This window comes from Mastomys coucha, unplaced genomic scaffold (genome assembly GCF_008632895.1).
Source record: "Mastomys coucha isolate ucsf_1 unplaced genomic scaffold, UCSF_Mcou_1 pScaffold3, whole genome shotgun sequence".
In the NCBI taxonomy this organism is placed as follows: domain Eukaryota; kingdom Metazoa; phylum Chordata; class Mammalia; order Rodentia; family Muridae; genus Mastomys; species Mastomys coucha.
Window position 1 is genome coordinate 1847479 of NW_022196909.1, and position 14619 is coordinate 1862097.

The following is a 14619-nucleotide window of genomic DNA, read 5'->3' on the forward strand; positions in this document are numbered from 1 at the left end:
TTCTTTACTTTATAGGAACATATCCTTAATGTTAATATAATTATAAATCCATTTAAATATATGAGTATCATAAAATATATAATTTTGTTCTCAGACTTATAAAGGAAATTGATATAAGTTGTCTAATTGCATCAAATTTATTTTCAAATATATGTTTAAATTCCCTCAAATTATTTTTATTCGGGTTTATTTTTAAACGTCAGAAAACTATTTTGGAAATATGTACATGAATTAAAATTTCCCATAGACTCTGGAAAATTGCAGCAGAATAAGGATTTCCAACAACACCCTGAGCAAATTTCCCTTTTATTTTTGGCAATGCAGGGTGCATGACTTCTCAAAGTATTTTCTCAATATCTCTAATGTAAAGAGTTTCCATGCTTTATGGTGAGATATCTAAGAAGACAAAGCTTGGCGTGGTTCTCCGTGAATCATATGAAGTAATTGCTTTTTGTATAAATTAATGTTTTAAGAATAATCTTCCTTGGGGCTGCAGAGTTGGCCCAGTGAGTAAGAGCACTGAATGTTCTTCCTGAAGTCCTGAGTTCAACTCCCAACAACCACATGGTGGCTCCCAACTGTCTGTAATGGGATCCGATGTGCTCTTCTGGTGTGTCTGGAGAGAGTGACAATGTACTCACATACATAAAGGAAATAAATAAATATTAAAAAAAGAAGAAAGAATCTTTCTTATTTCTAAAAAATAATATGGAAAATTTTCTCATTCAAATAACGAAGACTCTGTTTGACTAAAATGAGTTAAAATTTATAGATATTAAAATTGAGGGACAGTGACCTCAGATGACCCAGTTTCCTGAAGGGTGGTCTGTATTTATCTAAGAATTAAATATTTTGCTTTCTAGTCCATAAAGTCTCTGTTTCCTTTAACATAATGAATGCTTTAATTAGCACTTAGAAGTTCCTGGGTGAAGCTCTGTTATTTGTCTAAATTAAGCCATGCAATCTCTGTTTCCTTATGTATCCTTTTAAATAATGGTCCACTCTTGGTCCTTTCCAGTGGTCCTGGCACTCCGCTGACATGTGAGAGCTTCTGGACCTCCTAATCATGCCCCTGCATTCCTGGACGTATGTGACAGTGCTGCACATCAATTCCAAGTTTCTAGTTTCATTAATGGTTACTTAAAAAAAAAAAAAAAAAAAACCTATTAGTTCTATTTTTTCCTCCTTTTCAATTAGTGTGGGAAAAAAAAAAAAAACAACCAACCAGCCAGCTAGATCTGAAGGGATCTATCACTGGCTAAAGGCATTTGCTTGGTCTTGTGACTTGTTTCCTAGCACCCACTCGGTGGCTTACCACTGTCTATAACTCCAGTTCCAAGGAATCTGACACCTTTTCTTCGCCTTAGTGGATACCAGACACTCTCATGAAGCACAAATATACATGTGTGCTCTCACATCAATACATAAAATAAAAATGAATGGATTAAAAACCTTTAGAAGTCTTACTCATTTCTCTAGAGTAAAATATTTAGGGGAAGGATATTTGGGAAATTGTATGTATAATATGGTAAAAATAATGATTAGCCTTTCATTAAGTTTGCTTTCAAAACACTTAGGGACATATTTTTGTATCATACTTCAACTGCAATGTAGATAGACAAATTTCAACAGTGTGTGATCTGAAAGAACAGATTATCTATAGAGAAACAGGGATGGATTCAAATGCAAGCACAGGGCATCCTACTAAGGACATAGTCTTTATTTGTCCTGATTTTTACTTTTCTTCTACAGTAGTTCAGCTTTTGTTACTTTTGATTCTGTTTGGGAGAAACTTTTTCTTTACTCCTGTCCATACTGGGTGGTTTACAGAAATGTACTTTTTAACTCAAGGTCTCATATGTCCACAATTCATTGCCCTGACATTGGACACCTGACTCCAATGAATTGTCTTTTTTTGACCATTAGAATGGGAAAACTTTGGAATAACTTTGACACTCTTATTCAGACAGGCCAATATTATAGACTCCTAAAACATAGTAATTCATATTAAAAGAAGAGATTGCAAAGAGAATTCTGATGTAATTGTTCTACTCTTCAAATGATAGTAGCTGCCACCATGCAGATCTTTCAACCTAATTGATGACAATGCAGAAGGAATTTAACTTGTGTAATTCCAACACAATATATAACCCTAAGTGCCATTTTATCCTTGTATAAAATTACCAAAAGAACCAATATGTGTTGACAGAAGATTCTGTCATATGATAAGGCTATGACAGAATGTATTTCTATTATTTGATGTGCTACTGGATTTAAGAAATAAATTTCAATAATTAAAATGAACTAGTTCAGGGCTGGGAACCTGGTACAGCAGAACAAACACCAAACACATGAGAAAGCCTGGGTTTTCCTTCCAGTATTGCTGCAGAAAAGATAATCAAATGCATGAATAGACTTCCTTATTCTATTCCCAGTATAATAAGAGACAGCCTGGATTTGGAGAGAAACAAGACCCTCAGAAAAGCACTTGTCTGCTTTACATTTTGCTTTGTTACATTCTGGGATTCACTATTATATAAGATTATATTATCTTTAAATCACATATTACAATCTGGTATATTATAAGCATGCATCTATTGCTTGCAATTACACTGCATTTGTTATCCCAGTAATTTTATTCTCATCTCTGCATTCATTGTTAGCTAGTTAATTCATTTTATTGTTGCCTGTATTTTTAGTTATTTCAGATTGAAGCATGGTTTTGTATTTGGAGCTCTTTAGCTCATAATTTTAGGTCTTAAAAGTAAGTATTACAATAAAAAATTAAGTAATTTTCTTGATGGGGGCTTTGAATGTCTATTTTTCCTAATTTTTCCAAGAATGACAGTTAAAGTAGGATTTAATATTGATAACTATTTAATCATTCCTTTCCAGTTTCCACCCTGAATACATCTTTACTTCAATATATGGGAGAGGCTACCAATTATTCTTCATGTTTCAAAATTATAGAAAAGAATTAAGATATTATGACAATGAAAGAGATACTAAAGTAGTTTCCATTTAATCTCTATGTGCCAGATTCCTCTCTGCACTTTCTACACTCATTTAATATGTGAGCATGAAGAGTTTTATTGAGGATAATACAATGTTCTTTAAGTTTTCTCATGAGTTAACATATATTAAACTGTAATTTAATCATTTATTTATTTATAAAATGATTCAGAGAGCATTTTACAAAATGTAAAATAACTCCAGGAGACTCATTTTAATGGAATCTCTTAAACAACCATGCATATATTAGTATACCCAAGAACATTTCTATAATGACCAAAAGGAGATATTTTCAGTTTAAAGTATTACTTATGAACACACAATTATAATAAACAAAATTTCTATAATATCAGGAGTTAATAATATAAAAAATATCATCCATAATTGAGCCATTAAAAGTTAAGGAGATAAAAGTCACAGGGTATTTGTGTGTGTGTGTGTGTGTGTGTGTGTGTGTGTGTGTGTATGCACGCGCGTGCTTATGTGTGTGTATGTATGTATGTATGTATGTGTGTGTAATATAAATATATCCCTAAATTGAAAAATAATTTAGAATAAAATCATTAGGAAATTCAAACTTAGTTAAGCAGACAATTAAGACCAAAGCAGAAGGCTTTTTAAAGCAGGAAGCCTGCATGTTCCTAAGATTAGTTTAGGGGAAGCTGAGGACTCGCCTTTACCAAGTTCCCTAGAACTATGAACTGAAAAATATAGTGAAAATAAAATAGTGAAACACTTTACAAGAATTAGACTTACAAGAAAAGAGCAAGTACCCCACTTACACTGAAAAGTACATACAGTTATCATGGAGATTGGAGCTGGCCTTAGCTTCTGATGTAACTTACTGTATCGTGGCTAAAGTTCACTTTAGCTTACTCTATCATCCAATAATGTAAGACCTGTACCTACTTGCAATTACTTGGTAACACATTTAAAACTCTAGGAGAATGTAAACTAATTAATCACACAAATGAAGAGTAAATACCGTATAAAAATAAGAATTATTGACTGTGTAAAAATGTTACTGAGATTTGATAAGTCCATGCAGGCTTTCATTACACGTGTCTTGCAGTTGTATATTTTATATATCCAGTTCTCAAAAAGGTATATGCTTACAGAAGTTCATTAAAAAAAACAGGAATCTTTTAATTTTACCAACTAATTAGAGTAAAAATCAAAATTTAGGAGTCCTATTCGAGTAAGTATTGAGTATTGCTATATATCAAAGTATATAAATAAATAATAAAATGATCTGTATTATTTCCTGAATGTAAAAGTTTACTAAAGCAATATAAGAATTTCTTAGTATTTGTCAGCATATTGTCACAAATAACTTACAAAGAAGCGTATGACTTGGGCCCTCTCTGATTCCATACATCACCTCTGAACAGATCTATACTATCCACTCTATTCATCCACAGAGCTTTTCCTTTATATACATATGTATGTGTGTGTATGTATTGCATATATGCAATATATATGTATATATATATGTGTGTATATATGTGTGTATATGTGTATGTGCATATATATGCATATGTATATATATACAGTGTGTATGTATGTATACATACATGCAGTTCTATGTTTGAGTCACTACACTAGCAACTTTGTCTTCCTAAACTATCATGAGATTCATATGTCCTTTTATAGACCAGGAAAATGTGAACATACCTATAACCTCTAGGTACTTGATGATGTACATGGCTGGATTAACTTCCCTCTATAGCTACAGTGTGCATGAACCTATAGGAGTTCCATGAATATATATTAGTTGAGCAATTTTATCTAAGTCAGTAAATGATTTAGAAAAATCAGATGCAATTCAGCAGCCATAAGTAATTAAACATATGGGAATTACACAAAGCATATAATGAGTCTACATTCCACAACAAACAATATTTTAAAATTGAAACACTTTTCATTTATGTTTGTATCATTATTATCATCATCATCGTCATTATTATTACCATCATCACTATTGCGTATGTGGATGGTGGGCATAGCATACATGTGCCATGGCACACATGTGTAAGTCAGAACACAATCTTGGGAGTGGCCTTTCTCCTTCCTCAATGGTCGCTAGGTATTAGACTCAGAGCAGATAAAGAGAGATGTGCTATGTGCATCTGTACTCAAAAAACTAACTTGATGAACTTGAATTATTAGAGATAATAAAATAAGTAAGCAAAGACAAATAGACAGAAAAATACATTCATCTCTGTCTCTTCTCCATTTTTGTCCCTGCAGTTCTTTTAGACAAGAAATACTCTGGGTCAGAGTTTTTGACTGTGGGATGGCAATCCCATTCGTCCACTTGATGCCTTGTCCTTCTATTGGAGGTGGGATCCACAAGTTCCCTCTCCCCACTGTAGGACATTTCATCTAAGGTCCTTCCCTTTGAGTCCTGAGAGTCTCTCACCTACCAGGTCTCTTGTATATTCTAGATGGTTCCACCACCTCCTACCTCCCTAGGTTGCCTGTTTCCATTCTTTCTGCTGGCCCTCAGAAATTCAGTCCTGTCCCCTACCTGAAATAACTGATTATGTTCCCCTCTTCCCCTCCCTGTGCCATTTCTCACCCAAGTCCCTCCCTCTCCCCTCCTGTGGGATTGAGGTGTCCTCACTTAGGCCCTTCTGTTTGTTAACCTTGAGTTCTGTGGACTGTATTGTGGGTATTCTGTACTTTTTTGACTAATATCAACTTATTAGAGAGTACATACTATGCATGCCCATTTGGGTCTGATTTACCGCACACAGAATGATATTTCTAGTTGTATCCATTTGCCTGCAAAACTCATGATGTCCTTGTTCTTAATAGCTGAATAGTATTCCACTGAGAAAACGAACCAAATTTTCTGTACCCATTCTTCTGTTGTGGGACATCTGGGTTGTTTCCAGCTTCTAGCTACCACAAATAAGGCAGCTGTGAAGATAGTAGAACATGTGCCCCTGTGGCATGGTAGAGCATACTGCCCAAGAGTGGAATATAACTGAATCTTCATCTATTTCCAATTTTCTGAGGAATCTTCAGATTGATTTCCAGAGTGGTTGTACCTGTTTGCAATCCCACCAGCAATGGGAGAGTGTTTCTCTTTCTCCACATCCTTGTCAACATGTGCTGCCACCTGAGGTTTTGATCTTAGCCATTCTGATTGTAGTAATGTGAAATCTCAGAGTCATTTTGATTTGCATTTCCCTGATCTCTAAGGACTTTGTACATTTCTTGAATTTTTTGGTTTTATAGACAGTTAATTCTGCTCATTTGTGAATGTGAATGATCCTGCGCTCTCTCTCTCTCTCTCTCTCTCTCTCTCTCTCTCTCTCTCTCTCTCTCTGTGTGTGTGTGTGTGTGTGTGTGTGTGTGTTATATCAGTCCTAAATAGGACACTAGATTCATTGGAGCTGGAAACACAGATATTGTGAGCCACCACTGGGATGCTGGGAATCAAGCTACAGTCCTCGGAGGGAGGACTAAGTGTTCTTAACTTCTTAATTATCTCTCATAACCATATTATTTCTAAATCTATTCAAAAGAACTGTTTTACTGATTTCTATCTTGGAGCTTTTGTTATTTCTATGTTTAGAAGTTCTACAAAGTGACATTTAATAAAACATTTAGAGATTTCTAATACAAAATTATTATTCATCTATATATGAAGTGAAATTGGTTTCTTCCACCCATAACTGAACCTCTTACTTTGCTTATATATTTATACAATGAAAGATATTTAAATCATGTTTTCTTTTTTAATATTAAGAGTTCTCATATAGATGTTAGTATATCAGTTTTTATGTGAATTTATTATTATATCTTTTGGAGTGAAACGTTCGTGTCTTACAGCATTTCAGAAGTAGCTGAAATAATTTCCAAAGTGGCTATTCACTACTTGAGGGCAACAATTTCATTATATCTTCGTTGTTATTTGACTTTTTTTCTACCATGATTGTAAAATACTTCCCTGAGGTGTTTATTTTTATTTTCCTGATGTCTTTGGCATTATTCAGGTGGTAACAGATCATCTTACATATATTTTATCTGAAAAATATCTATTCATTTTGATTTATTAGAGTATCTCATTATTGTTGACTTGTAAGCATTCCATAGTTCTAAGCAAATGTTTCTTATAATATATGAGATTTTAAATCTTTCTTCCATCCTGAGAAGTATTTATTTCAGTTTTTTGTTGGTGTGCTTTGCCACAAAATACTTCTTTATACCATCTAGAAAACTCACTAAGCTTAAATTTATATAGATTTGATGTATTTTTTTTGTATTATAGAGCTCTATATCTTTTGAAAATATGTACATTAACTACATAGCATTTTAAGAGCACAAGGAGGAGCAAAATTTTCACTAACATGAGGTTCCTCATTTTCCATATAACCCTGGTCATGCTAGACTAACTATGAATGTTCTAGGTTTTCTCATTGTAGATTTCCATATTTTATGCATTTGCATGAACCTTTTTCTTGTTTTTCCTGGTTGTTCTTTTTCAAAATTGCTGGAGATGTGATCTTTGCTATTACTTTTGGAAAGATATCAGCTATTATTTCATTAAATATTTGATTTTGTTTCCTCCCTTTGTTATGGGAAATAACCATGCTTGCTGGAATTACAAGCATTTTTTTTTTCTATTTTGAAAGTTTTCCATGGTTTAAGTTGTTATGTTCTACTTTTTTGTATAGTTTCCCTTATAAAGTTTCCATTATTGTGTCATCATATTCAATAATTTCTTACTTGGTATTTTCAGCTTTCATCAGAGATCGTTTTAGTTTTTCTTAAAGTTGACTCTTTAGAGATATTTTCTTTTGAATATATAGTTTTCTTTCATCCACTCATATGGTTATCTATGTCTGCATATTACTAAATTAGATACTTTTAAATACAAATTGTGCTTCTTTAAATTCTGTATCAAAATCTTATATTTTGTGTTATATTTGAAACTGGTTTTGACTCTTATGTGTTTCCCCTTGTCTATTAGTATGAAATAAGCTTTTTAAAAAGTTATTTTAATAAATAAGATAGAAATAATAACAAAACTTTAATGTAATTTTATGTTAATTTTTCTATTAGTTTAATTGACTTTTGTTTGGTGTGTTATATGTATCTGAAAATTCAAAGTCTTTTATTGCACAACCCCCTTCTTTTCCCTTAACACTCCTAAAACAGAGCATGGTCCTTTTTGATCATTTATCTGGATTCTACTTTTAGTATAATGAAGACTTTAAGATGCAGGAGTAAATCTAGAAATGATGTCCTTTAATGTAGCTTTGTCCAGTGTTTTCCATTCTCACTTTTGGTAATCAGAGAAGACCAGACTAGGACACTTGGTAGGCCAAAGTGGGGACTTCAACGTTTTCTCATCCACTTTAGTTGATGTTTCTCATTTTCATCAGTCTCAACACAGTGACATAATTATTCACTTCTTTAGTATCACAGAACAAATGTTAAAGTAGAATATTTTGAATATGCTGAGAAAATATCATTTATAATTACATATGACACAATTTTTTAAATCTGGGTAAAGTTGGCAAAGTTTACAGTTACTATGGATCTCGGTAATTCCAAAGATGATATGGAGGATCAGAAGCTTGGGGATATTCCTATAGAGTGAAATACTAATTTTATACTTGTATTTGAGGAATGTTACACATTATTCAAAACAGAAAAATTATATTTCACCGAAATGTATATTAGATTGAAATCAGAAAGAGAGTAGTGAGGTATATCAATTCCCTTTGTTTGTTCTACCCAGGAAAAGACAAACTAATCAAATAAGCCTCTTTGCATTGTATTACTAAACATTCATCATTGAAAGATTATAGAGGTCAAATTTTTTGTTTGTTTGTTTGTTTGTTTGTTTTTTGAGACAGGGTTTCTCTGTGTAGTCTTGGCTGTCCTGGAGCTCACTCTGTAGACCAGGCTGGCCTCGAACCCAGAAATCTGCCTGCCTCTGCCTCCCAAGTGCTGGGATTAAAGGTGTGTGCCACCATCGCCTGGGAGGCAGAGGCAGGCAGATTTCTGAGTTAGAGGCCAGCCTGGTCTACAGAGTGAGTTCCAGGACAGCCAGGACTACACAGAGAAACCCTGTCTCAAAAAAAAAAAAAATAGAGGTCAAATCTTAACATGCTAGGATTTATAGGTGTCTGTGTTTAGGTAATTGATTTAGAAGAATCCATTGAAATCTAAGGGGTCATTGGTTAGGAGGTCTTACTAGTTCAATCTGTTTTGTTGTTGTTGTTGTTTTGTTTTGTTTTGTTTTTTGTTTTTTCTCTACAGCAACCAGAAAAGGAATAGCCACAATTACCTCCAGCCTATTGTCATCGTACTTCATTACCTCACTCCATGTGCGCCAATCATGTCCCTGCCAAGAAATTTCACTCTGAATGGAGAAACACGTGATAAAGGTATCGCTTCTTTCACATTGGGGAAGAGAACAAGTTACACTTAAAAGACAAAAATATTAAAAAAAGATAAAATGCACAAAATTCAACATAAAATGTAGGGGCCTTTTGGTGCCAACAGTCTTAAACTGTTTCAGACTAGTAATCTGTACAGAGCACGAATACAGTCTTGGGGAGGAGCAAGCATGTTTTTCTGTTTCAGTATTAATTTGCAGATACCAAAAGTCACTTTTGGAAATGTACTTTGTGTGACTTTTTAAACACCAGGTTTTGTCTACTGTTGTTAGAGTGTATTACAGTTGTCCTTTTACTCTTAACCCAAGTTCAAGTTATGAACTTTGTTCAGAAATGGGAGTAAAGAATAGCATGTGCTTGCTCACCAACTTAAATATATTAAGCTATCTCCAAGTAAAGTTTGGGTTTTAAGAATAGAATTTTGGGTGATTAATGCTTTTCCATTTTTCTTGTTATTCTGAATTTTCAAATCCTTTGCATTAACTGTACATTGCACAGATTATGATAGAAGGCAACATACCACATATTATTCGAATCTTGTATCAACTATTAAAAACAAACGAACTGACTGTACTCAAACATATTCTGGTTATACCAAAATGAAAAAATAAAAAGATTCATTCATTTAAGTTCACATATTTGTATATCCATAGGTGTAAGGGAAACATTAAAATATAACGCACATTAACCCAGCCTGTCCTGGTGGGTTGGCTGGCCAGGCATTGGCAGGCATGGCCAGCCTGTTCTCATCTTGTAAAGACTCTCTGGCTCAGAGCTCCAGAATATGTCCACCTAGCTCACGAAGTTCCCACTAGTAGGTCACTACCATGCCAACCCCATGCTTCGACATTTCCTCGGCATTTTGGGGTGTACTTTTGGCAAACCCATGCTTTGCCGCCATACCTTTCTCCCTGGAACCCAGTTGAGCTGCGGCATGAAGGAAAACACCACACAAACTTAGTTTGGAATCAATGGTAACTCAATCGCTGGCCACAACGAATCCAATTCTGTAAGCCATATTAAATCTAAATCCGCCAGGATTACCCATCTAAACTAGTAACTACATCTTGTCTTCTTGCTGTCCCTGTCCAAAAAATTTCTGCCCTTTCTTTTTCACTGTCCAATCACAGGCTTCTTGTTGTATTAATATTTAAATTAATTGGGGACAATTCTTCTCCACATAGGAGATAGAATTCTTTAGGAAATAACGAGATATATTACTACATTTAATTTAATATGGCTTAAAACTAATGGCCAGATTCAAATGGCCTCAGAGAACTAAAAATGATATGAAAGTCATACTAACATGTAGGATAAGTAATAGCAAGGACATTGATATCCTAATATCTGAATCTAGTGAAGGTTCTTTCCAAAATGAAAAAGTCTTAGTAGATGAAAAAGTGAGGCAGGTAGAAAATTCTGCTTAATTTGAAGTATAATAAATGTAATGGTTTTGTTGTTGTTGTTGTTGTTGTTTACTAATGAGGAGAACAAAGGAAGCCTTGAAAGAGAAGAGCTAAGAGTGAGGTGAGCATCAGGAAGAGGTTGGAATCATGTGATCATAGCTACAAAAAGCACAAATAGACAAGGAATTAATTTCTGCTTCATTTCAGAAGTGAGCAGAGATCTTTAGGGTACTGATGCCACCCAAAATTGCTAGTTGGAGATTTGGGCCTTTAAATTTCAAAGAATAACACATTACTGAATGATAACTCATAAAAAGGAGGAATAGATATATATCTAATAATAATTATTTTTTTATATTCATCTACTGTCGGTTGGCTGCTGTTTATGCTGAATATCATTTGATAATGTTGTGGCAGTATAAACCATTTCTTCCTGCCTTTAGTAATAATCAGTTAAAAAGCCTTCTGTAGGAGCCTGTGCTATATATACAGTTTATATTAACAGCAGTAAGTAAAAAAATCAAAAGTTCAAAGTTCCCTTCCTCAGGTGACTTTGTGTAGAAGGTGTTTGATGGGCTTCCTTGCAGCAATGTTGCTAAAGAAGTTTAAGTATTACCTTTGGGACAAGGACAATTTACCTCTACTATCATTTAATACAATTACAAATATTAAATCCACATGCTTTTGTTTTCTCTTTTACAGAAAAAGAAAATATATATCAAAATGTAGGGGCTGGAAGGAGGGCTCAGCAGTTAAGAAGGCAGATTGCTCTTGCAGAGGACCTAAGTTTGTTTTAAGTATCCATGTCTGCAGGCTCATAGCTGACCATAACTTCAGCTCCAGGGGATCCAGTAACTTCTAGCCACTGCAGAAAACTGTATTCAAGTGCATATGCTCTCTCACACACACACACACACACACACACACACACACACACACTGAGAGAGAGAGTGAGAGAGCAAGAGAGAAAGAGAGATGCATGTAATTCAAAGAAACCTTTTTTAAAATACATTAAAAATATACTTAATTCTATAATATCTTTAAGAGCTTAATTATCATTATAAAATACTTTAAATTATAATCTGAACATAAATACTGTGCAAACAGCCATATCTCTCACACACACACTCTCTCTCACACACACACCATTTTAATTAAATACTTACAACTATTAACTATCAAAAACATGACTCCTTCTCTCCTTCAAAAATTCCAACTTTTAATATTTTGATGAGTGCAGTATCAAAGTTGGGAATACAATATTGAATCCCTCAATAATTAAATATATTTATGTTGATGCATTAAGAAAATAACTTAGATGTGATAGATTATGATTGACAATTCAGGATAATTATCAAATAATTATTATGGAATAAGCAAATATAAGTTTAGAAACTAAATCCAGTTAATCACTCATGTTCAAAGTATTTTTGGTTAATACAGCAAGTTCAGGCAATAGCCTAAAAGTTTATTGTTTTCTTGATATAATTTCCAAAGAACAAAGTACTATTTATATTTGCATAAAAACAATGCCTTCTTCACGCTTCATGTGTCAGTAAACAGGAAAATTGGAAGAATGTGCATATCACTGCAGCATGTCTGCTCACACACATCTGGTAGTTCAAAAAACCTAGTAGCCAACCTTCCTATGTTTGCAATAACACCTGAAATTAAAGAAAATATCTTAGAAATGCAGACATTTAGCATACTAATTCCTCATAGACTTATGATCATAGGCAAGGAATTTTGGCATATGTTAAATGCTCTGAAATAATACATGGAGCATGTTTAGAGGTTAAGAAACATTAAAAAGTATTAAAATATATGAAATTGTAACTTAATGTTCACTGTTGAAAATGCTATGTGACCTCATTAACCACAGTGTGGATCATCTGCTACAATTCCACATTAATGTTAGTGTGGGTTAGATTGTTCTCTAATGGGCCATCTGGCTCCTCTCCAAGTGTCATAGCTTTTGGGACGATTTGGGCTGGGTTTAAAAATCTAATTGGTTAATTTACAAACTACATAAAATTGGGTGACTTAAATTTTTTTCCTAATTTAATTTGATAGCAGTTGGCAACGAATGTTCACTGTAGCAAATAAGGAGAGTGAGTTTATATTTGTTTTTAAGAAATTCAAGTTTACTGAAAAAGTTTTCTTGGCTATAACATTAACAATATTATACTTTTTAATATTATGGAATTTTTCTACAAACCAAAAATAGTGATAAAATTTTTCTTCTCTATTTCAAAGTACTGTATATCATCAAAGAAACAATGAGTAGAGAAGATGTGATCAGTTTGTAGAGCCCTTTCCAGTTACTATGTAGTGAGTAACACAAAAAAGAATAATAATAATAATAACAACAAATTAGCTAAAAGTGTGACTGACCAAGTAAATCAGTATTTTTTGAGAATTTCCTATGGTTCATACTTAAATCAGTAACAAGAACTAAATTCAACTGATTAATATAGCACACCCAGCATTTGGAGCTGATTCTACTTTTCAAAATAATTGGAGAAGTCTTATCTACAATTCATTCATATGGTATTCTACCTCTACCCTAAACTTCTCCAACTCATGAGCTTCCCTTCTCAAGCTTTTAATGTCTATATAATTGTGCCATTTCAGCCATACACTCGCTTGGTCAGCTTGACCTTCCTTCTCTAGACCCTGTCCTTTGGTCTTTCTTTTTTGCTCTTCACCATTATGGCAGGTTCCATGCTGTTGGCCATGTTTAGTCTACTATTTTTTCTTTCAGCTCTATCCTAGATTCCTGTAGCTGTTCTCTCCTTCATATCAATAAAAACCTTGTCCTCTGTCATATATTGGAAAAGGCTTACCTTCACTTCATTCACCTAGTGCTTGTAAACTAGGAGGGGCATATATGAAGCCCCTTGTAAGGGCTCAGTCTCTCTTTTCCAAACCAAGCTGCTAATTTGATTCTTTTAAGATCATTTCCTTCTGCTGGCTTCTGGCACTCACCATACTTGACTCCTAATTCTCGATTAAACGGCTTCAACCCCTTCTCTCCACCTGGTATATTTCTCCACTGAGATTTCATGGCATCTCTTTGTCTCTCTGGCTCCTGGTGCCTGCTATGTCATCCTGGGCACCTGCCACATGGACCAGCTCCTTGTCTCCCTCTACTTACTTTTTCCACATGTACTCAGAAAGTGTCCTCTCAGTCGCTTTAGATCCTGGACCAACTACACCCTCCTGCATGCTTACTACTCCCTACTAAGACACTTAAGCCTGCCTCTACTGGAACTCTCCCTTTTCCCAGAAGCCTCTACCAGTCCACCTTTAGCTGTTCTCTCCTCTACCTGCTCTAACCATTTGTCTCTCCCCCTCTACTGGATGTCACCCTAGAGCTATCTGCTTTGTCTGAAAAGGCCACACTGGAATGCCAGGGTGCTTCTTTCACCTCATCTAAAAAGTGGCTATATGTGGCAGAATCATAAAATTCCCTACCAGGCAACATACAGCCTCCATAGCCTTGAAAGAAGCAAAGAAGGCAACAGATAAGTTCAGTATCATACCCAACACACTAAATGAAAACAAGAATAAGTAACAACACCTAGAATTTCAAATGCAAAGCCTAGACTTGGGCTGTGACAGTATTTCTCAATTAGATCCCAGAAATCATGTTATTATAGATTCTGAGAACTGCAACATAGCTGAAGCACAAGACAAGGAACCTAGAGTACCTATTATGAATATGATGAAATTTCTTAATTATGAAATAAACAAATACCTTAAAGAAATCTGTAAAA

The 14619-nt window shown here is 34.2% G+C and overlaps 1 protein-coding gene across 1 annotated transcript in view; it reads right to left on the bottom strand.

Moving 5' to 3' along the window:
• The window catches only part of LOC116075393 (cyclin-L2-like), a 160020-nt gene extending 145952 nt beyond the window's left edge, over positions 1 to 14068 (bottom strand). The window contains 2 exon segments of the mRNA XM_031348514.1: positions 9323 to 9461; positions 13998 to 14068. Of these exon segments, the coding sequence (XP_031204374.1) occupies positions 9323 to 9461; positions 13998 to 14068 (210 nt within the window).
• Positions 14069 to 14619: the final 551 nt, after the last annotated feature.